The sequence below is a fragment of the Gopherus evgoodei genome, unplaced genomic scaffold (assembly GCF_007399415.2).
Source record: "Gopherus evgoodei ecotype Sinaloan lineage unplaced genomic scaffold, rGopEvg1_v1.p scaffold_95_arrow_ctg1, whole genome shotgun sequence".
Classification (NCBI taxonomy): domain Eukaryota; kingdom Metazoa; phylum Chordata; order Testudines; family Testudinidae; genus Gopherus; species Gopherus evgoodei.
In genome coordinates, this window is record NW_022060116.1 from 20,579 (window position 1) to 47,871 (window position 27,293).

The following is a 27,293-nucleotide window of genomic DNA, read 5'->3' on the forward strand; positions in this document are numbered from 1 at the left end:
TCCTTCTTCTGTGGGTGTTCCTGCTGGGTTTAACATGGCCCACAATATCCACCAAGAGACCTGCGGCCATATCCCCCATATCCCCATAATCCCCCGTAACCATAAAGGCCCGGGTAACCGCAGTGTCCCCCATAGCCCAACAATCCCCCATAACCGTAAAGACCTGAGTAACCAGAGTATCCCCCGTGGCCCAATAATCCCCCATGACCGTAATGGCCACCATAACCACCTAATCTCCCTAAACCATACAACCCTCCGTAAAGGCCTCCATAGCCGTGCAATCCCCCCCAACCAAATGAGCCCCCCAAACCAGCTCCCACCACAGGTGCTCCTATGGCTGCTACTTCACTCTGCTGAGGGAAATTGCTGACAATTGGTCCAGGGAGGGTCACAACAACCGGTGAGGGTCTGATCACCACTTCAGAGTCAGGGCACTGCCTAACGCACGGCTCGTTGGAGCTGCCAGTAACTGGACTAGGCCGGGCCACCCCGCATTCTGGATACCACAGGCTGGAGACAGTCATCTTTCTGGGGTGGAGGTAAACCTGCAACACACAAGAGGGATGAGAGTAAAGAGAAGGTAGAAGTGCTGGTGGAAGAAAGGATTCAAAGCTCGGTTACAATGGTAGTGAGGTCAGCATGGGGTCCGAGAGAGAGAGGAGGAGTGGAGTTAGTCTCTTTGTATTTGTTCTTATTTGGTCTTTCTTCCTCTCTTGTCCATTTGTCCACTTGCAGTAAGCGTCCCTCCCAGCCGGTCCCTTTGAGCCCCTCTCAATGACTTTGTCTGTAAAACACAGACTGGAATAAGAGCGACATGAAATTACATCATCTCAGGAGAAGCACCTTCAATGGGTATTTCTGTTCAGGAGAACATAGGAATTACTCAACCGGAGCACTCCACTTGTCAGCTTCATCTGTCTCTTGTCTCCAGTACTGAGGCGTAACAGCTGGTACAGAATAAAGTAGAAGACTACTGAATTGGATCTTTCTGGACTAACCTGGGAAAGTTTCTTCCAAATCCAGCTAAGTGAAAAATGGTTAAGGGACTTTCTAAAGTTACTGAAAAGATTTCAGTGCCCTAAATCTATTTCCAGTTAATAGGTAATATGTTTCCCAATTGTTCTTCAAGTCTCTCCTTTAGCTTTAGCTCATGTATCCGCCAGTGCCTGCAACTTACTAATGACACAAGATAGTTATGGAAGATCTCCGTGATCCCTAATAAAAATCACAGCGAGAACATGCAAGATTCCATCTTAAATGAAAAGAGGCCCTACTGTGTTATCTCTGGGGTTAGAAAGAGATTGAGTGGAATTGGACTTACCCAGTTCACCGAGGAGATGAAGTCTGGAGAAGTGTTTAGAAGAGTGCTGAGTGGTGAGCACTTTTATACAGTTCCTAGGAGTGCCTGGAGGATCTGAGATGCTGTTTGTGGAGGAGGTCCTCATTAGTTACCAAACAAATTTGATTGCCTTCATGAGTCCTCCTTTTGATGGAGCTGTTTTCCTCAGCATTGGTCATCAGTGAGTTAATCTCAGCCTCACAGGGTGTGACATGCACATTGCAGTCTTCAGCTCTTTCATCTTAAAATAGTTTAAGCCAACTTCATTCCAATGACTTTATTGGTGCTGCAGTGAAAATGAATGTCAAGGCGATTCTGGACAGCATCAATAGCCCAAGTGGGTGTCATGAAAGGAATCCAGTTTTGTCCTTTCAATTCAGGCTGGTGGTGATTAGGGACATGAGGCAGTTCATTCTAAATTTGCTAGGAAGCAGGGAGCCATTTTTCTCCATTGTGTGGCCTTCAATCATGACCTGGTTAAGGGAATGACACTCAAGATCTTGGCCTCCATTTTGTGTAAAGTGACTGCACTGTGTGACTCAGTGCAGAGGTGTCTAATCCCCACAAGAATGGATTAATGTTATAAGAACACGACCCTTTTCGTGTGTGAAACATGAGGGAGTGTTTGTGAGGGGCTTTGAAATCTTGAGTTCTGAGGATACTGAAGAACTTCCCACTTAAACATCCTTACTCTGTCTGATGGGCCTAGAAAAAGAGGCAGGTTGAGGTGAAGGGCACCTGGGGTCAGTTGCAGAAACAGAAATACAAGCCAATACTTTAGACTTCTCCTTAGATTCGTTGTAACTTGGCCTTCTTTATACATGAGGGTAATAAAGGTCCAAAGAAGTTACAGGTGTGTACATTTTAAGCTTGTTCATGTGCAGTGTAGGAATCAAAATCTCAGTATACAATTCAAGGTGGGAGAAATTTTGATAGAAGAGAATTTAATTCTGCTCAGGTGTAAATACTCACTGTCACGGAGTGTAGGGGGACACGGGGCCCTACACCCCTGGATTCCTGCTGTTCACCATGACTCTCAGCCAGCCAGTAAAGCAGAAGGTTTATTTAGATGACAGGAACACAGTCCAAGACAGGTCTTGTGGGCACAGACAACAGGATCCTCCCCAATTAGGTCCATCTTGGGGTCCCTAGGGCACCACAGCCCCACTGGGGAATCAGAGCCTTGTCTGCTCTTCCCTCCTTTCCACAGCCACGTTCTGAAACACTCCCTCTCTCCTCCCAGTGTTTCCTCCCCCAGCCTCTGTTCAGCTTCCTGGGCAGAGGTGTCACCTGGCCTCTAACCCATTCCTGGGTTCTCATGTTACATGCTCAGGTATCTTTCCTCAAGGCCAGTCTCCCATCCCCCAATGCAGACCGTCCTCCCAGGCCAACACCCCCCACTGAGCATTCGCAGCCCACGGTAAGAACAGTCCCAGTTCATCCCACTCACCACTGAGAGAACTACAAATAAAGGGAGTTGAGGCACATTGCAAGACTCTCAATGACTGATCGTTGTTCACACTTAAATGAGAAGATGTTTCACCCAAAAGTTGACCTCGAAATCATGTAAACAAAATTTAAAAGTTCCAGAATGAGCCTGTCTAAGAATTACTCTCAGGTTAGTGATGTATCTGGGAGCATCCAATAGGGTTCAGGAGATACAGGTTAGTGTTTGACATGAGTGGTCCCAACTAATGGGGTTTATTGTCTGCAGGGTGGTGGTGCATGGAGCCGATGAAGCACTTGAGGCTCCTGTACAGGAAGGCCAAGGAAGTTGGTCTGGGAGGACTTGAGCTAACCCCAGCCAGACTTATTGTCCAACAGGCCAGTGAGGTAGGAGAGACCACGGAGGTGCCCAGGCAGACACAGAGGAGGTTGTTCTGAATGTTTACCCAGAGATCCAGGTTGTGAATGAATATTCTCTGGAGAGACTGATGCCATTGCAGGAACCATAACCCCCGGCTGGTTAGTTAAAACGGTGGCCAACCTCCCCACGCATATATTCCTCTCTCTTTGTGTGGCTAAATTTCCAGTATTAAGCACAAAAGGATTGCAATAACGTGAACTTATTTTTCATTAATGGAAATCGTGCAATCCATTGCTCTCTGTCTGTTTGTGTGGCGTGCATTGGTGAAGCCGCACCACTGTGGTTCCTGTGCTCATACCGAACCCTTCCAACATTCCTTCCATGTGTGCAGCCTCCTCTGCTGCACCCCGCAGTGACCAGAGTTACAACTCAACGTTTTTATTGACGTTCGAGGAACCACAGTGAAAGGGTCTGTGACTGGGCTTCTAACGCAGATTTCTGAAACAGCAAGTAAAAATCAGTCTGCCTCTATGTCTGTCCATTCATCTGTCCCCTGCCAAGCAGCAGGGATCCTGGGGCTGCGCAGCACAGGGGTGTGTGCGTGTGAGAGAGAGGATGTCCTGGTTGGGGCAGGGGGGAGTCCAAACAACTTAACCTGCTGTAAGGAAAAGGTAGTTTCAACATTGATTTTCTCCTCGGGAATCTCTGCCAAGTTAAAGTAGCTGTCTCTGCCGTCTCCTCCCAGAGAACCAGGTGACAAGCCAGACTGAGTGGTGATTTTTCTAAGAGCTTTTGCATCAGTCATCTTGACTTGAGATGTGAAAAGTGCCATGATTACTTTACTCTAAGGCTATCTCTGCACTAGTGACTGTCTGTGTACGGCTTTGTGCCTAAACCTCTGAAGCATTTGTCAATCGCTCCCCGTCTGACTTTCACCGGAATGTGCCTCCCTTGACCTCCATGCCAAACAGGTATAATTATAACATTCAGGGTGGGTTGCCTGATGCTTCCTCCGATCTAAGCATTTCAAAGTGCTTCACAAACGCTCATCAAGTGTTATACAGCCAATGAGATGAATGACTAAAGTAGTAATAATTTTGACTGGGATTAAATGTTCCCTCATTGAAGATTAGATTCACTTCAAAAATGCATGTCAAGGTCTCAAGTGTCACTCTAGTGCTCAGTTTGTGATTCTGAGCCTTTCAGATTGGGGCTCTTTGATTTTCATTCTTTGTACCTTTGCATTTCCCTTTTATACATATTTTGAAGTTTAAAGGTAGATACTGAAGCAGTGTGAAAGGGAACAGTTGCATCCATCAGCTTGGAGGAATGCACTTTATCTAGCCTAGCTTAGAGTGTCTCTGTGTCCTTTGTGGCTCAGGGCATCATCTCTGGGGACATGTGTGACCGCTGCATTATTTGCTCTACAGGTCGCTCCTACCTGGATGGGAAAGCAGGAGCCTGGGACTCTGCAAGCAGCCAGTGAGTTCCCAACCAACCCTCCCCAGGACAGGCTCTGAGTGAAGAGCTCTGGGAGGTAGAGACCGAGAGAAGGGTTTGTCAAAGGCCACCAAAATAACTATTGTTAGAATCCTTGAATCCTAATCCATAATTTGGGGACATCTATTCCCACAAAAAAAAATGTTGTTAAAATAATTGGACCCTGTGCACACACACAACTCTAATGAGCCTGCAGTGCTTTGAAGTCCTTTGATTTGAGAGAGTCTGTGATCATGGAGCATAATATCACTATGAGATCTGGTTTATGTGGAGGTGGACAAGCACATTGAGGTGAAGGTTACACAGGGAGCAAGTGGCCGAGTCAGCAATAAAATCAATCCTAGTGATTTACTCACCCCATGCTCATCACTGCTCCTGAACTGCATTGGACAGTTCCCATTGTAGTATCAGTAAAGTCAGGAGAATGATGGCAGGAATGTAGCTGGCCCATAACATTTTCAGAGGAAATAGAGCTGAAGGGTTTAATATGCCTCTCATACCATGTGGAGTTAGAGAGAAAATGATTCTCCAAAAGACAGAGGGAAAAGAATTACATCAGTTGAAGGAGTTACTCAAAGTTTGATTTTTAACTAATTGGGCCTTCAGGAACAAAAGGGCCTCTCAAGGGCTCCTGCAGCCTAAAAAACTGTCTAAAAACACTCCTGACTCGGGGGCCTTCTAACAGCTTGATCTAGTTTTCCGATGAGAACTTCAGAAGTCCTGTTGAACTCACTTTCTCCATAACCATACAGACAATGTGCTAGGGACTGAATTGAATTTAATTTAGGACTGAATCTTGCACAGACACTCTGTGATTGAAAACAATGGGAAGGGTTTGGGCTTTTTCAATTATTTTTCTGTTATTGAGTTGCAGGTGTTGGTTTCTCCATAGTTTAGAAGTTAAGGCCTGGATTGTCAGACAAAGACATGCAGTTGTGACACTGGAGCCTATTGATTTTAGTTGGATCTTGGGCATTCAAATCCCTTAAGGATTTCCGAAAAATCTCACCCCCAATTTTTGATAAATGGCTTAGGAAGAAATTCCCTAAGTTTCCTCCATAAAGGGCTAATTCATTGTTCTTCTGTTTTCTTCTGTAGCAGCCAGTGAGTTATAGTAATGAGACAAGGTACTGCATTAGATGGGCCACTTGTCCCTTCCAGCATAGTAATTGCTACGTTCTCACATTCAGAAGTGAATCTAGCTGCAGATCCTCATCTGGTCCAATTTAGTGTAGCTGCAGTGAAGCCAGTGGATGAGAGCAGATTTACACCAGGGGAGGAGCTGGGGGTTTGTGTTTTGTTTTGATTTCAAAACCCCTTTTTTTTATTAATCAGCAAGTTTGGTGACTCACGAAGGATTACAAACCAAAGCACCGCCTTGCGATACTGGACTGAACTCGTTTGTCAGTAGATGTCAGGGTTCTGTTGGCCCCTTCCTAAAGCTCAGTGAGGGGGGTTTCATGGCCCTCTCCCAGTACCAAAAGAATGGTGAAGGGCCAATGAGAAATCAGGATCCTGAGACTGGCAGTCCCCAGGGGCAATGGCAAGAGTCCACCGCTGCAGGTCAGCCTGATTGACAGGGCAGGCAGACCAATGAGCGAGTCAGGAACCCGCTATCCTGTCCTCCACAAGTCCACTACTTTTTCTGTCCTTGGAATCACATCTCTCTGATGGGTCACAGTGACAGAATGGTAAAGAATTCTTCCAGCTTTGTGGAATGAAGTACAGAGTAGTATATCTCTTCAACATTGCCTTCTTTCTGAATGAGAAAATGGCTAATACTGGTATCCACTATTCTATTCATTTAGTCTAATACCTTAATTCTTACAATCAACCATATAATGTATACAGCCAAAAGATAATCAATTATAAAGCACAGTACCCACAGTACAACAGAAATACCCACCAGTAAGGAAGCAACTACAAATAGAGGGATTAAAGGTGCATTGCAAGACTCTCAATGGTAGATCATTGTTCACACTTAGAAGAGAATATGTTTCACCCAAGAGTTCACCCGAAAATCATCAAAACAAAACTGAAAAAATGCCAAAATGAGCCTCCCTAAGAGTTACTCTCAGATTAGTGATGTATCTGGAAGTGTCCAGTATGGTTTAGGTGATACAGGTTAGTTTTGAGAACGAGTAGCCAAACTGTTGGGGTTCATTTCTGACTCTGCCAGTCAATCCCTGTCTAACTTTTACCTGAATGTGCCTCCCTTTACCTCCATGGCAAACTGGTAGAAATGTAACTTTCAGGGTGGGTTGTCTGAGGCTTCCTCCGATCTGAGCATTTCAAAGCACTTCACAAACACTCATCAGGAGTTAAACAGCCAAAGAGATGAATTACTGAAGTAGTAATAACATTTTACTAGGATCAGATGTTCCAGCACTGAAGACCAAAAGGAAGGTGAAGGACCAATGAGAAATCAGGGATCTTGAGACTGACAGTCCCCAGGGGCAATGGGGAGAGCCTAATGCTGCTGGTCAGCCTGATCGACAGGGCAGGCAGGCCAATGAGGGAGTCAGGAGCCCGGGGTCCCGTCCTCCATGTGAGCTGGAGCTGCCTCAGCCAGCGCGGGCCCAGCTAAGGGGAGAGCAGCAGCCAGAGCTGAGCTGAGCGGAGCCGCAGCAGCCTGAGGGGCCAGAGGAGCAGCCCAGAGAGCAGAGCTGAGCTGGAGGCAGAGCCGCAGCCAGGCTGGGGCAGAGTGGGGCTGGGGCTGGGGCTGGGGCTGGGGCCGTCCGGAGCCGGGTGCGGTGAGCAGCTGGGTGAGTGGGGGGGACCCTGGGCAGAGGGTCCAGCACAGGGAGACGCCACCAGCCAAGACGGGGATCATGACACTGACGGGGGCCTGATGCTGGGAAGAAGGGTCCTGCCACCTGGAGCCTGAGGGCGTGTGGGAAGCGCCAGAGCAAGTGTCCGACCCGCAGCGTCCCTGCAGCACGGCCAGGGACTGGGCAGGGGGAGCAGACTGTGAACTGCCCTGACACTGCAGAGACGGCTGTGTGTGGTGTCCCTCAGCCCACAGGGTGGGGTGACTTGCTCCTTTAACCTGTCTAATTTATTCCTTATTTATTTATTAGTTGCTGTTTAATAAATTGTTTTTGCTTTGAACTATATGTGGTGATCAGTGAAGGATCTGGTGTGAAGAGAGCAGCAGGAGTGGGGACACCCTACCCCTGTCCTAAGTGTCCATGACAAGACTGCGAGTCAAGAACCTCAGGAATCCTGGGCCCAGCCTTGTCAGGGTTACAAGGTTTCTGCCACACAGGAGAGTGGAAGGGGAGCCCTCGAGGTCACAGCCTCTGGGTAAAGGGAGTGGGATTGAGGACTCAAATTCTTGGCTAGCCAATTCCATTGGGGGAGTGAATAAGCTAGGAAAGTTCCCCATGATCATAGACCATTAGGGTTGAAAGGGAACTCAGGAGATCATCTAGTCCAACCCCTTGCTCAAAGAAGTACCAATCCCCAAATGCCCCCCTCAAGGATTGAACTCACAACCCAGGGGTTAGCAGGGCAATGCTCAAATCACTGAGCTATCCATCCTGCCCCACACACATAATAGTGGCACCAACCCCCCCCCCCCACAGAGGTTACATCCTAACAAGGAAACTAGTGTAGTACCTGTATGTGAATGCTTACGGGAAGAGGGTAGGTTTAGAAGAGAAAATAAGGAAAGAGCAAGTAAAAAATCACTTAGAAAAGTTAGATGCCTGCAAGTCAACAGGGCCTGATGTAATGCATCCTAGAATACTCAAGGAGTTAATAGAAGAGGTATCTGAGCCTCTAGCTGTTATCTTTGGGAAATCATGGGAGACGGGGGAGATTCCAGAAGACTGGAAGGGGGCAAATATAGTGCCCATCTATAAAAAGGGAAATAAAAACAACCCAGGAAACTACAGACCAGTTAGTTTAACTTCTGTGCCAGGGAAGATAATGGAGCAGGTAATCAAAGAAATCATCTGCAAACACTAGGAAGGTGGTAAGGTGATAGAGAATAGCCAGCATGGATTTGTAAAGAACAAATCGTGTCAAACTAATCTGATAGCGTTCTTTGATAGGAAAACGAGCCTTGTGGATGAGGGAGAAGCGGTGGATGTGATATACCTAGACTTTAGTAAGGCATTTGATATGGTCTCGCATGATATTCTTATAGATAAACTAGGAAAGTATAATTTAGATGGGGCTACTATAAGGTGGGTGCATAACTGGCTGGATAACCGTACTCAGAGAGTAGTTGTTAATGGCTCCCAATCCTGCTGGAAAGGTATAACAAGTGGGGTTCCGCAGGGGTCTGTTTTGGGACCGGTTCTGTTCAATATCTTCATCAACGATTTAGATGTTGGCTTAGAAAGTACGCTTATTAAGTTTGCGTACGATACCAAACTGGGAGGGATTGCAACTGCTTTGGAGGACAGGGTCAAAATTCAAAATGATCTGGACAAATTGGAGAAATGGTCTGAGGTAAACAGGATGAAGTTCAATAAAGATAAATGCAAAGTGCTCCACTTAGGAAGGAACAATCAGTTTCACACATACAGAATGGGAAGAGACTGTCTAGGAAGGAGTATGGCAGAAAGAGATCTAGGGGTCATAGTGGACCACAAGCTTAATATGAGTCAACAGTGTGATACTGTTGCAAAAAAAGCAAACGTGATTCTGGGATGCATTAACAGGTGTGTTGTAAACAAGACACGCGAAGTCATTCTTCCGCTTTACTCTGTGCTGGTTAGGCCTCAGCTGGAGTATTGTGTCCAGTTCTGGGCACCGCATTTCAAGAAAGATGTGGAGAAATTGGAGAGGGTCCAGAGAAGAGCAACAAGAATGATTAAAGGTCTTGAGAACATGACCTATGAAGGAAGGCTGAAGGAATTGGGTTTGTTTAGTTTGGAAAAGAGAAGACTGAGAGGGGACATGATAGCAGTCTTCAGGTATCTAAAAGGGTGTCATCAGGAGGAGGGAGAAAACTTGTTCACCTTAGACTCCAATGATAGAACAAGAAGCAATGGGCTTAAACTGCAGCAAGGGAGATTTAGGTTGGACATTAGGAAAAAGTTCCTAACTGTCAGGGTAGTTAAACACTGGAATAGATTGCCTAGGGAAGTTGTGGAATCTCCATCTCTGGAGATATTTAAGAGTAGGTTAGATAAATGTCTATTAGGGATGGTCTAGACAGTATTTGGTCCTGCCATGAGGGCAGGGGACTGGACTCAATGACCTCTCGAGGTCCCTTCCAGTCCTAGAGTCTGAGTCTATGAGTCTATGTAAAAGGATAAAGGGAGACAAATCAGTCATCAGGAATGGTAATGTACAAAAGCCAGTAGGAGAACACTTCAGTCTTCCTGGACACTCAATAACAGACTTAAATGTAACCATTCTTCAACAAAAGCAATTTTCCTTCTCTTGGTATTGACACCTCCTCATCACTTCTTGGGAGTGGACTACATCCGCCCTGACTGAATTGGCTTTCAACACTGGTTCTCCACTTGTAAGGTTACTCCCTTCTCTTCATGTGCCAATATATATTTATGCCTGAATCTGAAAATTTCACTGCATGCATCTGACGAAGTGGGTTTTTGACCCACAAAAGCTTATGCCCAAATAAATCTGTTAGTCTTTAAGGTGCCACCAGACTCCTCGTTGTTTTTGTGGATACAGACTAACACTGCTACCCCTGTGATATAATGATCCTTAGTTTAATTTAATGACAAGCCTTTTGTTATATTAATCATCCTGCCTCTGTTTATAAAAAAACCCTCCATCCCAAGGGTAGAAGCTGAGAGCAGCACAGAACTTCTCACATTCCACTCTCAAGCTCTGTCTGGGACCAGGGCTTGCGATATGAGAAGACCTCTGGTACAAAACTTGGGGTGGGTGGGGGGAGGCAGGAACCACTATGGGTTGTGGTCCCCTTTTTGTTCCAGCCCGGCCCACTGCCCCTCCTCTAACCCATGAGATTCCGCCCTCAGTCAAGACCAGAAGTGGGAGTCGCTTCAGGGTGAGAGCTGCACGGGCAGCGGTGGGGAACAGCGGATGGTCCACCAGTCATGTGTAGGGGGCCCAGGAATCAGGGACATGGGCTGGGGGCTGCTCTAGGGCCCCTCTGCCCTGGCAGGTGGAGGGGCCTGGGCTCCCTGGCTTGGCTCCAGCTTCAGTTTGGCCAGGGGGCAGGGCTTTGGGGGAAGAGGAGGGGCAGGAGTGGGCCCATGGAGGGGTGGGACCTCGTGGACCTCCCACTAATAGGAAGAATCCATCACCCTTGGTCTACAGTTAACATTGCATTAAGTATGTGATCTCGTGGCCACTTTTCTTTTCTTTATGAAAACCTGGAGCACTGTCCTGCAAAGACTCCCAATGCAAAATGTATGATTGGTCTTCTTAAAACTAAAGGGAAAATGTACATGAAGTGAAAATCTGTCTCTAAGTCTTTGCAGGAAAAGACTCTATCTACCCAGGGCTCCGAAAATTGCAACTAGAGAAGTGCCCGGAGCTGCTGGCTACATAGGGAGGAATTTCATTCAACACGATTTTTAAGCAAGGAGGGAGGAACAAGGAGAACCAGAAGACTGATATTATGATGCAGCAGAGTTTTTAATACAAATGAAATTGGCAGTACACAGTTACAGGAAGAAATACTACAGAGCAGAAAGAATGTATTTCCAGTGTTTCAAGAAGGGCTATGACCGATTACACGCCACAGTGGGGCACATTTCATGTTCTGTTTGCTTTGGTGGAGCTGCAGAGATCGACAAACAAGTCTCCTTTGTAACCATTTTAAGTTCCTTGTTTTACCCCAGTCTGTGGGAAATGAGACAAAGCAAAATAAAAGCAGAGGACTATGCAGCTTCTCCATTAGCCCATAGCTAAGGTCAAAGTGAGGTGCTAAAAGTACTTATTGATGGAAAGGAAAGAACATGTGGGGCCTAATTCTCTTTGACAGCAAGGTCTCTTTTTCCTGTCAAGGGACTTAAAGTTATAATAAATGTAAATGATACCTATCTTAAGCTTGCTGTTCCCTTCATACTGTGGGATCCCTGTAAACAGCCTGCAAATAAAAGAATCAGCACATGGCTGGGAAAACATTAGCAGAAAGAATCACAAAGCGTAACATTAGAAATGCAGCATGGCTGTCAGCCCAAGGTGCTGAGCGCACACAGCTCCCACTGAGTTCAGCTGGAGCCCTGTTTGCCCAGCACTTCTGAAAGCCATGCCCAAAAGATCAGGGGTGAATCTGAATCTTGTTGTTCATTTCCTGATTCTTCCTTCTTCCATGGATGTTCCTGCTGAGTTTAACATGGCCCACAATATCCACCACGATACCTGTGGCCATATCCCCTGTATCCCCATAATCCCCCATAACCATAAAGGCCTGGGTAACCGCAGTGTCCTCCATAGCCCAATAATCTCCCATAACCCTAAGGGCCCCTGTATCCACCTAATCTCCCTAAACCTCCATAATGGCCTCCATAGCCATACAATCCTCCCAAACCGAATGAGCCCCCCAAACCGGCTCCCACCACAGGTGCTCCTACAGCTGCCACTTCGCTTTGTTGTGGGAAATTGCTGAGAATTGATTCGGGGAGGGTCACAACAGCCGGTGAGGGTCTGATCACCACTTCGGAGTCAGGGCAGTGCCTAACGCACGGCTCCTTGGAGTTGCCAGTATCTGGACTAGGCCGGCCACCCTGCATTCTGGATAGCACAGGCTGGAGAAAGTCATCTTTCTGGGGTGGAGGTCAACTTGCAACACACAAGAGGGATGAGAGTAAAGAGAAGGTAGAAGTGCTGGTGGAAGAAAGGTTTCAAAGCTCAGTTACAATTGTAGTGAGGTCAGTATGGGGCCAGAGAGAGAGAGGAGGAGGGCATTTCGGCGGCAACACCTCTCGATGACTCCACTTGCCGTTGACAAGTGATGTCATCGAGAGGCTTTGCCCCCGAATTTCAGCGGTGAGGCCTCTTGATGACATCACTTGCTGTTGACAAGCGAGGTCATCGAAAGGTGTCGCTCGTTAATTTCGGTGGCGACGACTCTCGATGCCGTCACTTGTCGATGGCAAGAGACGTCATCGAGAGGCGTCCCTGCTGAAATTCGGGAGTGACGCCTCTCAATGACGTCGCTTGTCAACGGCAAGTGGAGTCATCGAGAGGTGTTGCCGCCAAAATGCTGCCAAAATTCGGCAGCATTTCGGCGGGTGCTCCACCAGCACAGTGGTCCTTCGTCTGGCGTCCACCAGACAAAAGGTTGGGGATCACTAAGTTAGGCTCTTGGTTTGTGCTCATGTATTTGTTTCTATTTGGTCTTTCTATGCCTCTTGTCCACTTGTCCACTTTCAGTAAGCTTCTCTCCCAACCAGCCCCTTTCAGACTCTCTCAATGACTTTGTCTGTAAAACACAGACTGGAATAAGAGCGACATAAAATTACATCATCTGAAGAGAAGCACCTTCAATGAGTATTTCTGTTCAGGAGAACATAGGAATTACTCAGCCGGAGCACTCCACTTGTCAACTTCATCTGTCTCTTGTCTCCAGTACTGAGGCGTAACAGCTGCTACAGAATAAAGTAGAAGACCACCGAATTGGGCCTTTCTGGGAAAGTTTCTTCCAAATCCACCTAAGTGAAAAATGGCTAAGGGACTTTCTAAAGTTACTGAAAAGATTTCAGTGCCCTAAATCTATTTCCAATTAATAGGAAATATGTTTCCCCAATTGTAAACGTTGTTCTTAAAGTCCCTCCTTTAGCTTCAGATCATGAATCCACCAGTGTCTGCAACTCAGTAATGACACAAGATAATTATGGAAGAACACCATGATCTCTGATAAAAATCACAGTGAGAACATGCATGATTCCATCTTAAATGAAAAGAGGAGGTCCTAATTAGTTACCAAACAAACTTGATTGCCTTCATAAATCCTCTTTTTGATGGAGCTGTTTTCCTCAGCGTTGGTGATTACTGGGCTAATCTCAGCCTCAGAGGGTGTGACATGCATGTTGCACTCTTCAGTTGTCTTTCATCTTAAATTTTATTAGGGCAACTGCATTTCTTGTGTCATTCCAATGACTTTATTGTTGCTCCAATGAGAATGAATGTCAAGGCGATTCTGAGCAGCATCAGTAGCACAAGTAGGGTGACCAGACAGCAAGTGTGAAAAATTGGGACAAGTGGTGGGGAGTAATAGGAGATTATATAAGAAAAAGACCCCAAAATCGGGACTGTTCCTATAAAATCAGGACATCTGGTCACCCTAAGCACAAGTGGGTGTCATGAAAGGAATCCAATTTAGTCCTTTCAGTTCATGTTGGTCATGGTTAGGGGTATTGGGCAGTTCATTCTAAATGTGCCATTTTTCTCCATTCTCACCACCTCTATTCCTAGCAGGTCAGATCCAATCCCCTTTGTACCCCCCTTTGCCTCCAGTATGTTTCCTGTGGGGACTTTAAGTCTGAAATTCACTCTTTGGCAAGGGGATAGTATGATTTATATGAACAATTGGTACCACAGGACTCTTTGTCCTTATAAACAATGTTAGTCCCATTTTAAACCTTCAAACTCGGTCTTAGCAGGGACTTAAGCCCTCACAGATTTTCATAAATACCAAATTAAAAACTACATTTGAATGAATATGAAATAGACCCAAAATATGTGGCTTTAAATCATGATCTGATTAAGGGAATGACATGAGAGACCTTGGCCTATAGTTTGTGTAAAGTGACTGTGTGACTCATTGCAGAGGTGTCTGATCCCCACAACAATATATTAATATTCTAGGAACACGACCCTTTGCATGTGTGAAACACCAGGGAGTGTTTGTGAGGGGCTTTGAAATCTTGCGTTCTGAGAATGCTGAAGAACTTCCAGCCTTAACATCCTCACTCTGTCTGTTTGATAGGCCTACAGAAAGAGGTACAAGGAGCTTTGCATTTCCCTTTCTTTAGCAAACATTCTTTTACAAAGCTCAAGAGGCAGATACCGAACCAGCGGACATCAGTAGAGTTCCCTAGACTTCAGTGATGGTCTGTGCTTTACAGCTGAGGGAAGACATTTCATGCTGCTCGAGTTAGAAGAAATCCTGGCGGGGGTGTACTTTCCACTTTAAAAATCATTCTGTGTCTGTCTGAAAATCTTTGTGTGGGAGACGGGTCTTGCAGGATGCACTAGGTTGGTCAGACTTCCAATTAATCCAGTCTCATCCCACAGCTCTCTGATCGTTGAAGAAGGAATCCTTAACTGTCAGTGCTGTGCTTCTTCCTTTGCTTTATTAGCTGATGTCTCTCACAAAACCCACTTCTCTTGGCTGCTCATGGGTGGAGATGCAGTACCTGATGTTTCCCATTGGTTTCCCTATTCGTTGGCTTTGAGCATAGGTGATGGGTTGCATAGGCAGGGGGGAGGCGTTGCCTTCCCAAACAATCAAGCGTGACCCCACTCCCTTCCCTGACATTCCCTTCATCCAGTCGTGGCTCCAGTCCTCCCAGATCCAAGTCCAGCCCCCTAGTGCTCTAGGGCAGGGGCCACTCACCACCCGCCTTCCTGCACTCTGGGGCTGGGGCCACATGCCACCCACCTTACCCTCCTCTGCTGAGGAGGTTGGGGCTGCCCATTGCTCTCCCTACCAGCACTCCATTGGGGCTGAGGGGGCTAGCTGCAGGACTGGGTTGGTGTCTGCACTGGGGGGAAGAGGGGTGGCTCTCAGCTTGGAGGGGGTGGGAGATTAGCTCCAGCAGGGCCTTGGGTGGAAGTGGTGGGGCCTCTGGTGGAAATGGTGCGGTAGAGGCTAACCTCTCCCAGCTGGAGGTTTAAACACCACCCATAGCTTTGAGAACTAGGGGGTAGAGGTGCCAAATATGCACAAAGAGAGACACTTGCAACAAGATTTCTCTAACCTCGACTAGATAAAGTGTGTTCCTTCAATCTGAAGTTGATGGAACTGTTCCCTTTTACACTGGTTCAGTAGCTACCCTTCAAAAAATATAGAGAGCTGGAAGGGACCCCAAAGGATCATTGAGTCCAGCCCCCTGTCTTCACAAGCAGACTCAAGTGCTGATTTTACCCCAGATTTCTAAGTGGCCCCCTCAAGGGGGGAACTAACAATGCTGGATTTAGCAGGCCAATGCTCAAACCACTGAGCTATCCCTCCCCATCCCTTAAACTTTAAAATATATATAAAAAGAAAATGCAAAGTTCCATGGAACAAAAATCAAAGAGCCCCAATTTCAAAGGCTGGGAAACACAGACTGAGCACTGGAATGATATTTGTGATCTTGACATGCATTTTTAAAGTGAATCTAATCTTCAGTGTTGGAAGATCTAATCTCAGTAAAAAGTGCTTTGAAATGCTTAGATCAGAGGAAGCCTCAGACAATCCACCCTGAAAGTTAAAATTATAGCTTTTGCTACAGAGGTAAATCGAGGCACATTCAGGTGAAGGTCAGACTGGGAGCTATTGGCAGAGTCAAAAATAAACCCCAACTTAATATTTATAAGGTTACTACGCCTTTGGAAAATTGATAGACTTGTAATTCCTTTGGAGAAGTATTATCCTCAAGTATAAAAAAGCCACCGTTCAAGTGGATCACAATATTAGCCAGGTTTTTATTCCTGACGCTGAGATCCAAGGATGCAAACATTTTTTAATCAGACATGTTACTAACCTTGTCTTGTAACATGCTATAACAGGGATCAACCTAGAGCTCAGCCTGTGGCAGGATGCGTCAGAAATACTGGGTTGTATTTCTGTTTCTGCAACTGACCCCTGTGTCTGACCGTCACCTCAATGTATCTCTTTCTGTAGGCCTATCAAACAGACAGAGTGAGGATGTTAAGGCTGGAAGTTCTTCAGCATTCTCAGAACTCAAGATTTCAAAGCCCCTCACAAACACTCATTGGTGTTTCACACATGCAAAGGGTTGTGTTCCTAGAATATCAATATATTGTTGTGGGCATTAGACACCTCTGTAATGAGTCACACAGTCACTTTACACAAAATATAGGCCAAGGTCTTTCATGTCATTCCCTTAATCAGGTCATGATTTAAAGCCACACATTTTGGGTCTATTTCATATTCATTCAAATGTAGTTTTTAATTTGGTATTTATTAAAATCTGTGAGGCCTTAAGCCTCTGCTAACACCGAGTTTGAAAGTTTAAAATGGGACTAAACATTGTTCAGAGGGAGAGTCCTGTGGCACCTGTTGTTCATAGGCATTGTACTATCCCCCTGGCAAAGAGTGAATTTCAGACTTAGAGTCCTGACAGAAAATATACTGGAGGCAATTGAATGATTCCCATTGATTCAAAGGGGATTGGATCTGACCTGCTAGGAACAGAGGTGGTGAGAATGGAGAAAAATGAAACATTTAGAATGAACTGCCCAATGCCCCTAACCATGACCAGCATGAATTGAAAGAACCAAACTGGATTCCTTTGATGACACCCACTTGTGCTACTGATACCGCTCAGAATCACCTTGACCTTCATTCTCATTGGAGCAACAATAAAGTCATTGGAATGAAAAAAGAAACGCAGTTGGCCTAAAAAATTTTAAGATGAAAGACAACTGAAGAGTGCAACATGCATGTCACACCCTCTGAGGCTGAGATTAGCCCAATAATCACCAACGCTGAGGAAAACAGCTCCATCAAAAAGAGGATTTATGAAGGCAATCAAGTTTGTTTGGTAACTAATTAGGACCTCCTCCACAAACACCATCACAGATCGTACAAGCAGTCCTAGGAACTGTATAAAAGTGCTCACCACACAGCACTCTTCTAAACACTTCTCTGAACTTCATCTCCTTGGTGAACTGGGTAAGTCCAATTCCACTCAATCTCTTTCTAACCCCAGAAATATCACAGTAGGGCCTCTTTTCAATTAAGATGGAATCTTGCATGTTCTCGCTGTGATTTTTATCAGGGATCACGGAGTTCTTCCATAACTATCTTGTGTCAATAGTAAGTTGCAGACGCTGGTGGATTCATGAGCTTAAGCTAAAGGAGAGACTTGAAGAACAATTGGAAAACATATTACCTATTAACTGGAAATAGATTTAGGGCACTGAAATCTATTCAGTAACTTTAGAAAGTCCCTTAACCTTTTTTCACTTAGGTGGATTTGGAAGAAACTTTCCTAGGTTAGTCCAGAAAGGTCCAATTCAGTAGTCTTCTACTTTATTCTGTAGCAGCTGTTACTCCTCAGTACTGGAGACAAGAGACAGATGAAGTTGACAAGTGGAGTGCTCCGGTTGAGTAATTCCTAGGTTCTCCTGAACAGAAATACCCATTGAAGCTGCTTCTCCTGAGATGATGTAATTTCATGTCTCTCTTATTCCAGTCTGTGTTTTACAGACAAAGTCATTGAGAGGGGCTCAAAGGGACCGGCTGGGAGGGACGCTTACTGCAAGTGGACAAATGGACAAGAGAGGAAGAAAGACCAAATAAGAACAAATACAAAGAGACTAACTCCACTCCTCCTCTCTCTCTCGGGCCCCATGCTGACCTCACTACCATTGTAACCGAGCTTTGAATCCTTTCTTCCACCAGCACTTCTACCTTCTCTTTACTCTCATCCCTCTTGTGTGTTGCAGGTTTACCTCCACCCCAGAAAGATGACTCTCTCCAGCCTGTGCTATCCAGAATGCGGGGTGGCCCGGCCTAGTCCAGTTACTGGCAGCTCCAACGAGCCATGCGTTAGGCAGTGCCCTGACTCTGAAGTGGTGATCAGACCCTCACCGGTTGTTGTGACCATCCCCGGACCAATTCTCAGCAATTTCCCTCAGCAGAGTGAAGTAGCAGCCGTAGGAGCACCTGTGGTGGGAGCCGGTTTGGGGGGCTCATTTGGTTGGGGGGGATTGCGTGGCCATGGAGGCCTTTACGGAGGGTTGTATGGTTTAGGGAGGTTAGGTGGTTATAGTGACCATTATGGTTATGGGGGATTATTGGGCCATGGGGGATACTGTGGTTACCCAGGTCTTTACGGTTATGGGGGATTATTGGGTTATGGGGGACACTGCGGTTACCCGGGCCTTTATGGTTCCGGGGGATTATGGGGGTATGGGGGATATGGCCGTAGGTCTCTTGGTGGATATTGTGGGCCATGTTAAACCCAGCAGGAACACCCACAGAAGAAGGAAGAACCAGGAAATGAACAGCAAGATACAGATTCACCCCTGATCTTTTGGGCATGGCTTTCAGAAGTGCTGGGCAAACAGGGCTCCAGCTGAACCCAGTGGGAGCTGTGTGTGCTCAGCACCTTGGCCTGACAGCCGTGCTGCATTTCTAATGTTACGCTTTAGGACTCTTTCTGCCAAGGCTTTCCCACCCGCGTGCTGATTCTCTCTTTCACATGTGGACTCATTCTGAATTACACGCAGGCTGTTTACACTGACCCCGCAGGGTGAAGGAACAGCAGCCTTCAAATAGGCAGCGTTTATGTTTAGTATCACTTTAAGTCCCTTTTAGGCACCACATTTTCTACCTTTCCATCAGTATGTACCTTTAGTGCCTCACCTTGATCTTTGCTCTGGCCAGATGTCTAATGGAAAGGCTGCATAGTCTATTTTGCTTCGTCTCATTGCCCACCAACTGGAATAAGACAAAGATCTTATAATGGTTACAAAGGGGACTTCTTTCTCAATCTCTGCAGCTGCAACAAAGCAAACAGATCATCGTGTCTGAAATGAGCCCCACTGAGGCATGTGATGGGTCACAACTCTTCTTGAAACACTGGAAATATATGCTTTCTGCTCTGTATTATTTCTTTCTGTAACTGTGTACTGCTAATTTCATTTGCATTAAAAACTCTGTTGCATCATAATATCAGTCTTCTGGTTCTCCTTGTTCCTCCCTCCTTGCTTAAAAATCGTGTTGGATGAAATTCCTCCTTGTGCTGCTGGCACTTCTGCAGTTGTAATTTTCAAAGCCCTGGTAGATAGAGTCTTTTCCTGCAAAGACTTAGTGACACATTTTCTCTTCATTTACGTTCCCTTTAGTTTCAAGAAGATCAATCATATGGTTTGTGTTAAGAGTCTCTGAGAGTCTTTGCAGGTTTTCATAAGGAAAAGAAAAGTGGCCACAAGATCACATACTTCACTGTAGGCCAACGGTAACAGACTCTTCCTAATAGTGGAAGGGCTACGAGGACCCATCCCCAATGTGGTCCCACTCCTGCCCCTCCTATTCCCCAAAGCCCCGCCCCCCTGGCCAAACCAAAGCTGGAGCCAGAACAGGGAGCCCATCACCCCCATCTGCCAGAGTTGGGGGGCTTGAAAGCAGACCCCAGCCTGTAGCCCCGAATCCCGCACCCCATCCATGGCAGATGGTGGGCTCAAGGTTCCCCACAGCTGCCTGTGTGCTTCTTACTCTGACCCTGCTCCTGCTTCTGGCCCAGACGAGGGTAGAGCCTCATGGGTAAGAGGAGGGGCGGGGAGTCAGGCCCACATAAAAAGTGGACCTGACCCAGAGTGGTTCCTGGCCCCCCTTCCGCTTCCCCTTCCCTTCCTCTTCCCATTCAGTTCCCCCAAACACATGCAACTCTTCAAAAGAACCCAGTTTCAAAAATAAAAGTCAATGTGTCTGCTTGACACCTCCTTTGCATTAACTTTATGCAGCTGCTGTTAGAAAGTCAAAAGGCAGAAAGAAACGGTCCATATCCATGGAGAGGAGATCACCAGGCTGAATTCTCATTGACACTAAAGCCTTTTGACAGTGCTCCTGGCATGGGAAAGAGGCACTCACTCAAGTCATGGTAGATGTAGGTAACTTCCACCTTATGGCCCCTGCCTCCTTTGCACTTTACAGTGTGGTGTAATACCCATTGTGTAGTTGAGAATCAGGCCCGGTGGGGTGATAACAGAGGAAACCCATAACCAGGAAGGCATTAGACGAAACCGATCAAGGGTAACATGGCAAACATGAGGAATGTTTACAGAGGTGCTGATGAAATGCAGCTCTCTCATTATTTCACATGGAGTTTGGTGCACTCAACCCTTCTCAAAGCCAGGCCTATGGGATCAGAGGTGAATCTGTATCTTCCCGTTCATTTCCTGCTTCTTCCTGTTCCCATGGAGATGCCTGGTGAGCGCAACGTGGTTTACAATTTCCATTTAGGTCCCGATGACCCCATCCCAATCCCCCCAGCCCTGTTTTCCCCAACAACCATATAGGCCCCTGTGACCATGGAGCTCGTCCTAACCGTATTGGCCTCCATAACACTATAATCTCCCATAACCACTGGCACACCGGTTACAGTATAATCCTCCATAACATTAGAAACCTCTATCAGCACATGTGCCCCCATCGCCACCTCCAGTGTCAGCTGCACCCGAAGATTCCACTCTGCTTTCCTGAGGGAAAGAGCTGAGAATTGCTCCTGGGAAGGACATGACAGTGGTGATTGGATCAGCACTGTAGAGTCAGCGCACTGCCTTATGTCTGGCTTGTTACAGCTGTTGTGCACGGTGTGTGGAATGTCACTGCACGTGTTTGTGAAGCAAGATGTCTTGAAAGAAAGCAAGAAAGAAGGATTGAGGGACCTAACGAGCTCTTTTGAATTCTTGTTACTCTCTTTGTCCCCAAAATTATCCTGTCTCTAAGAAGATGGCTGGGATAGCATTAATAATGTTAGTTTCCTTGGTAGGATGTAACCTCTATATGAGTAGGGGATGGTCTCAAGGTCATGGGGAACTTTCCTGGTTGATAAGCTCCCCCAGTGGAATTGCCTAGCTGAGAATCTGAGTCATCGCTCCCACTCCCTTTATCCAGCGGCTGCCTGACCTTGAGGGCTCCCCTTCCACTCTCCTGTGTGGCAGAGACCTTGTGTCATGAACACACAGCTAAGGGTAGCATAAAATCCCTCCTTTACCTGTAAAGGGTTAAGAAACTCAGATAACCTGCTTGATGCTTGACCAAAAGGACCGGTAAGGGGAGAAGATACTTTCAAATCTGAGAGGGAAGGTTTTTGCTTTGTGCTGTGTGTGGTGTTGTTCTCTCTGAGACAAAGAGAGAGACCAAGCAAGGAAGCCAGCTCCTACTGAAATGATACATCTGATATTATAGAAATAGTAAGTAATAGCAAGGAAATGCATTAGATTATCTTTTGTTTTAGCTTGTGAATTTTCACTGTGCTAAGAGGGAGGTTTATTCCTGTTTTTTTTTGGTCACTTTCAAGTTTTGTCTAGAGGGGAATCCTCTGTGTTTTAAATCTTATCACCCTTTAAAATTACCTTCCATTCTGATTTTACAGAGGTGCTTCTTTTACTTTTTTCTTTATAATCAAGTTCTGTTTTTAAGAATCTGCCCTAAAACCCCAAAGGTCTGGTGTGTGCTCACCTTGGTTACCTATTTGGTTAAGAACATGAACATAAGAACGGCCGTACTGGGTCAGACCAAAGGTCCATCTAGCCTAGTATTCTCTACCGACAGTGGCCAATGCAGGTGCCCCAGAGGGAGTGTACCTCACAGGTAATCATCAAGTGATCTCTCTCCTGCCATCCATCCCCACCCTCTGACAAACAGAGGCTAGGGACACCATTCCTTATCCATCCTGCCTAATAGCCATTAATGGACTTAAATTCATGTAGGTTATCCAGTTCTCTTTTAAACCCTGTTATAATCCTGGCCTTCCCAACCTCCTCAGGCAAGGAGTTCCACAAGTTGACTGGGCACTGTGTGAAGAAGAATTTCCTTTTATTTCTTTTAAACCTTCTGCCCATTAATTTCATTTGCTGGCCCCTAGTTTTTGTACTATGGGAATAAGTAAATAACTTTTCCTTATCTACTTTCTCCATGTCACTCATGATTTTATACACCTCTATCATATCCCCTTTCAGTCTCCTCTTTTCCAAGCTGAAAAGTCCTAGCCTCTTTAAGCTCTCCTCACATGGGACCCTGGGGCAGGGTGGTTACCCGCTTCTGCCCTGAGGGGTTGAAAAGCAGCCCTGCAGAGGGCTGCAGCTCTAAAAGCCTGGGCTGATTGGGGGAAAGTAGGCTCAGCTGGGGCCATGCCCCAGTCAGGCCCGGCTGGCCCCTAGAAAAGGCTGTGAGCCAGAGGCCCAGCCAGTCTGCCTCTGCCTGTAGAAGGAGAAGGGCCTGCTTGCAGGGAGCTAGAGACAGGGTACCTGAGTGGAGCAGGGCTGGGGCAAGGCAGAGGAGTTGGGAAGCTGCAGCTTGGAAAGTCCTAGACTGTGGCCTAGCACGAGGGCAACAAGTACTGGGGGTTGCAGAAGGCAGTCCAGGGGTAGGCCAAGGCAGCAGGTCCAAACCCCACCTTGCCACTGATGAGTGGCTGATACTGCAGTCTGCCCCAGGGCATGGGGCTAGATGATGACTGGAAGTAGCCTGATACTGAGGTGAGGTGGGGATAGTGGGTGGGGAGACCCTGAGAGAAAGGGGGTAGTGCTCAGGGGCAGCACCGCAGCTAACAGGGCACCGGGGTCCTGGGAGGGACATGGGGCCAGAGGGCAGGCGGATCACTGAGAGGCCTGAAGAGGGCACTCCAGAACTGGAATGAGCTAATTCCCTGAGAGACCAGCAGGATGTGCCGCAGGAATGAGTCCGCACCCTTACAGACCCGTTCCAAACCCCTAATCCTTTTAGTTGCCCTTCTCTCAACCTTCTCTAGTGCCAGTGTATCTTTTTTGAGATGAGGAGACCACATCTATACGCAGTATTCAAGATGTGGGCGTACCATCGATTTATACAAGCGCAATAATATATTCTCCATCTTATTCTCTATCCCCTCTTTAATTATTCCTAACATCCTGTTTGCTTTTTTGACCATCTCTGCACACCAGGGGGATGTCTTCAGAGAACTATCCATGATGACTCCAAGATCTTTTTCATGATTTGTTGTAGCTAAATTAGCCCCCATCATATTGTATGTATAGTTGGGGTGATTTTTTCCAATGTGCCTTACTTTGCATTTAGCCACATTACATTTCATTTGCCAGTTTGTTGCCCAATCACCTAGTTTTGGGAGATCTTTTTGAAGTTCTTCACACTCTGCTTTGGTCCTAGCTATCTTGAGCACTTTAGTAGCATCTGCAAACTTTGCCAACTCACTCTTTACCCCTTTCTCCAGATCATTTATGAATAAGTTGAATAGGGCTGGTCCTAGGACAGACCCTTGGGGAACGCCACTCGTTACCCCTCTCCATTCGGAGAATTTACCATTAATTCCTACCCTTTGTTCCCTGTCTTTTAACCAGTTCTCAATCCAGGAAAGGACCTTCCCTTTTATCCCGGGACAACTTAATTTATGTAAGAGCCTTTTAACCTAAGCTGGTGGAATATAAGCTTAGTGGGTCTTTCATGCAGGTTCCCACATCTGTACCTTGGAGTTAAGAGATGGGAGGGACCCCTGACACCTTGTAACCACAACAATGGTGAGCCCAGAATTCCCGAGGGACTCAACCCGCAGTCTTGTCATGGACACTTAGGACAGGGACAGGGTGTCCTCACACCGGGGTGCTCTCTTCACAGCGGATGCTTCACAGACCCAAGGATCACTGCATATAGTGACTAAAGTGAAATCCCTGAAAGCTTCATGGACGCTATTTAAAGACACCATAATAGAGGCCCAACTTAAATATATACCCCAAATTAAGAAACACAGTGAAAGAACTAAAAAAGAGCCACCATGGCTTAACGACTATGTAAAAGAAGCAGTGAGAGAGAAAAAGGCATCTTTTAAAAAGTAGAAGTCAAATCTTAATGAGGTAAATAGAAAGGAGCATGAACACTGACAAATTATGAGTAAAAATGTAATAAGGAAAGCCAAAGAGGAGTTTGAAGCCAAAAACTCCAAAGTAATAACAAAAATGTTTTTTAAGTACATCAGAAGCAGGAAGCCTGCTAAACAACCAGTGGGGCCCCTGGATGATCGAGAGCTTGAAGATGATAAAGTCTTTGCGGAGAAACTAAACAAATTCTTTGCTTCAGTCTTCATGGCTGAGGATCTTAGAGAGATTCCCAAACCTGAGCCGGCCTTTCTAGGTGACAAAGCTCAGGAACTGTCACAGACTGAAGTGTCACTAGAGGAGGTTTTGGAATTAATTGATAAACTTAGTAACAAGTCACTGGGACCAGATGGCATTCACCCAAGAGTTCTGTGAAGTTCAAATGTGAAGTTGTGGAACTATTAACTAGGGTTGGTAACCTTTTCTTTAAATCGGCTTCTGTACCCAATGACTGGAAGATAGCTAATGTAATGCCAATATTTAATAAGGGCTCTAGAAGTGATCCTGGCAATTACAGACCGGTAAGTCTCATGTCAGTACAGGGCAAATTTGTTGAAACAATAGTAAAGAATAAAATTATCAGACACCTAGAAGAACATAAATTGTTGGGCAAAAGTCAACATGGTTTCTGTAAAGGGAAATCGTGTCTTACTAATCTATTAGAGTTCTTTGAAGGGGTCAACAAACATGTGGACAAAGGGGATCCAGTGGACACAGTACTTAGCTTTCCAGAAGGCCACTTTTCTTTTCCTTACGAAAGCCTGGGTTGCTGTCCTGCAAAGATTCTCACTGACTTTTATTGTGAACCATGTGATGATTGGCCTTCTTGAAATCAAAGGAAAAACTTATCTTCTTAAATTGAAAACCTGTCTAAGTCTTTGCAAGAAAAGATTCTTTGCTAAAACAGGTTATGCAAGGAGGAACCCCACCCTGGTACTCAGGGCTGCAGACTGCTATCAACCACTCCAAGGGCTGGATTCTCCTGTTACTGCAGAGCTTTGAAAATTACAACTTGAGAAGTGCGCGGTGGTGCCAGCTCCACAGTGAGAAATTTCCCCCTACGCGATTTTTAAGCAAGTGTGGAGGAGCAAGGAGACCCAGAAGACTGATATTATGATGCAGCAGAGTTTTAATGCAAATGAAATTGGTAATACACAGTTACAGGAAGAAATACTACAGAGCAGAAAGAATGCATTTCCAATGTTTCAAGAAGGGCTCTGACCAATTGCATACCTCAACGGGGTGTATGTTCTTCTGACTGCAGCTGCAGAGATTGACAAACAAGTCCCCATTGAAAGTATTTTAAGTTCCTTGTTTTACCCCAGTTGGTGGGAAATGAGAGAAAGGAAAATAGAAGCAGAGGACTAAGCAGCTTCTCTGTTAGACATCTGCCACGCAAAGGTCAAAGTGAGCCGCTAAAGGTACATATTGATGGAAAGGATAGAAAATGTGGTGTCTAAAAGGGACTTAAAGTGATAATAAAAGTAAATGATGCCTATCTTAAGGCCCCTGTTTCCTTCACACTGCAGGGTTAGTGTAAACAGCCTACGTGTAATTCAGAATGAGTCCACATGCAAATAAAAGAATCCGCACATGGATGGGAAAGCATTTGCAGAAAGAGTCACAAAGCGTAACATTAGAAATGCAGCACGGCTGTCAGCCCAAGGTGCTGAGCACACACAGCACCCACTGAGTTCAGCTGGAGCCACGTTTGCCCAGCACTTCTGAAAGCCATGCCCAAAAGATCAGGGGTGAATCTGTATCTTGCCCTTCATTTCCTGTTTTTTCCTGCTTCCATGGATGTTCCTGCTGGCTTTAACATGGCCCACAATATCCACTAAGAGACCTACGGCCACATCCCCCATATCCCCATAATCCGCCGAAACCATAAAGGCCCGGGTAACCGCAGTGTCCCCCATAGCCCAGTAATCCCCCATAACCGTAAAGGCCCCTGTAACCACCTAATCTCCCTAAACCATACAATCCTCCGTAATGACCTCCATAGCCGTACAATCCCCCCAAACAGAATGAGCCCCCCAAACCAGCTCCAACCACAGGTGCTCCTATGGCTGCCACTTCACTCTGCTGAGGGAAATTACTGAGAATTGGTCCGGGGAGGGTCACAACAACCGGTGAGGGTTTGATCACCACTTCGGAGTCAGGGCACTGCCTAACGCATGGCTCGTTGCAGCTGTCAGTAACTGGACTGGGTTGGGCTACCCCGCATTCTGGATAGCACAGGCTGGAGAAAGTCATCTTTCTGGGATGGAGGTAAACCTGCAACACACAATAGGGACTAGAGTAAGAGAAGGTAGAAGTGCTGGTGGAAGAAAGGCTTCAAAGCTGAGTTACAACTGTAGCGAGGTTTACATGGGGCCCTGAGAGAGCGAGGAGGAGTGCATTTAGTCTGCATGGGTGTGGTCATGTATTTGTTCCTTTATCCTCTTTCTACACCTCTTGTCCACTCACAGTAAACTTCCCAGCCAACTCGCCCCTTTGTGTCCCTCTCAATGACTTTGTCTGAAAAACACTGACTGGAATAATGATGGACACCTGGCATTCTGGATCTATTTTAGATATTTATCAAAGAGAACATTTCTGGGATCATGGTAATCACATCCTTTCCTTTGAGGATTTAACCTCTGCGTGCAAACCAGTCGATTCTGGTGTCAGAAGGTGGCTCTTTGAGTTTCCAAATCTTGGGAGTCACCAAAACTTGCTGATGAAGAAACAGAGATTTGGCTTTTCTCCAAAGAAATCACTTAGGACAAGCTCCTCAGCTGGGCTAAAATGGGTTCAGGTCCACTGACCTGCAGCTACACTAAATTACACCATCTGAGGAGAAGCACCTTCAATGGGTATTTCTGCTCAGGCGAACATAGCAATTGCTAGATTAGATCACACCACTTGAGAACTTTA

General features: G+C 46.1%; 2 protein-coding genes across 3 annotated transcripts; one reads left to right on the top strand and one right to left on the bottom strand.

Moving 5' to 3' along the window:
* Window positions 1-29: 29 nt before the first annotated feature.
* LOC115644192 (claw keratin-like) lies at window positions 30-26,549 on the bottom strand. 2 transcript variants are annotated; one of them, XM_030548309.1, is made up of 2 exons: window positions 26,474-26,549; window positions 30-545 (listed from the first exon to the last, which is right to left on the bottom strand). In XM_030548309.1, the coding sequence occupies exon 2, from the start codon at window positions 522-524 to the stop codon at window positions 30-32; it is 495 nt and encodes a 164-aa protein (XP_030404169.1). In that variant the 5' UTR covers window positions 525-545; window positions 26,474-26,549. The 2 variants fall into 2 exon arrangements, with proteins under 2 accessions (XP_030404169.1, XP_030404168.1); XM_030548308.1 differs by lacking the exon at window positions 26,474-26,549 and adding an exon at window positions 1,322-1,359.
* Window positions 18,086-18,756, top strand: LOC115644193 (claw keratin-like). The gene has a single exon (XM_030548311.1). The coding sequence runs from the start codon at window positions 18,246-18,248 to the stop codon at window positions 18,738-18,740; it is 495 nt and encodes a 164-aa protein (XP_030404171.1). The 5' UTR covers window positions 18,086-18,245; the 3' UTR covers window positions 18,741-18,756.
* Window positions 26,550-27,293: the final 744 nt, after the last annotated feature.

What these genes read in the sequence shown, in the direction of transcription:
- LOC115644193 (XM_030548311.1), top strand. Translation starts at nt 18,246, where the DNA reads ATGACTCTCTCCAGCCTGTGCTATCCAGAATGCGGGGTGGCCCGGCCT.
- LOC115644192 (XM_030548309.1), bottom strand. Translation starts at nt 524, where the DNA reads ATGACTGTCTCCAGCCTGTGGTATCCAGAATGCGGGGTGGCCCGGCCT.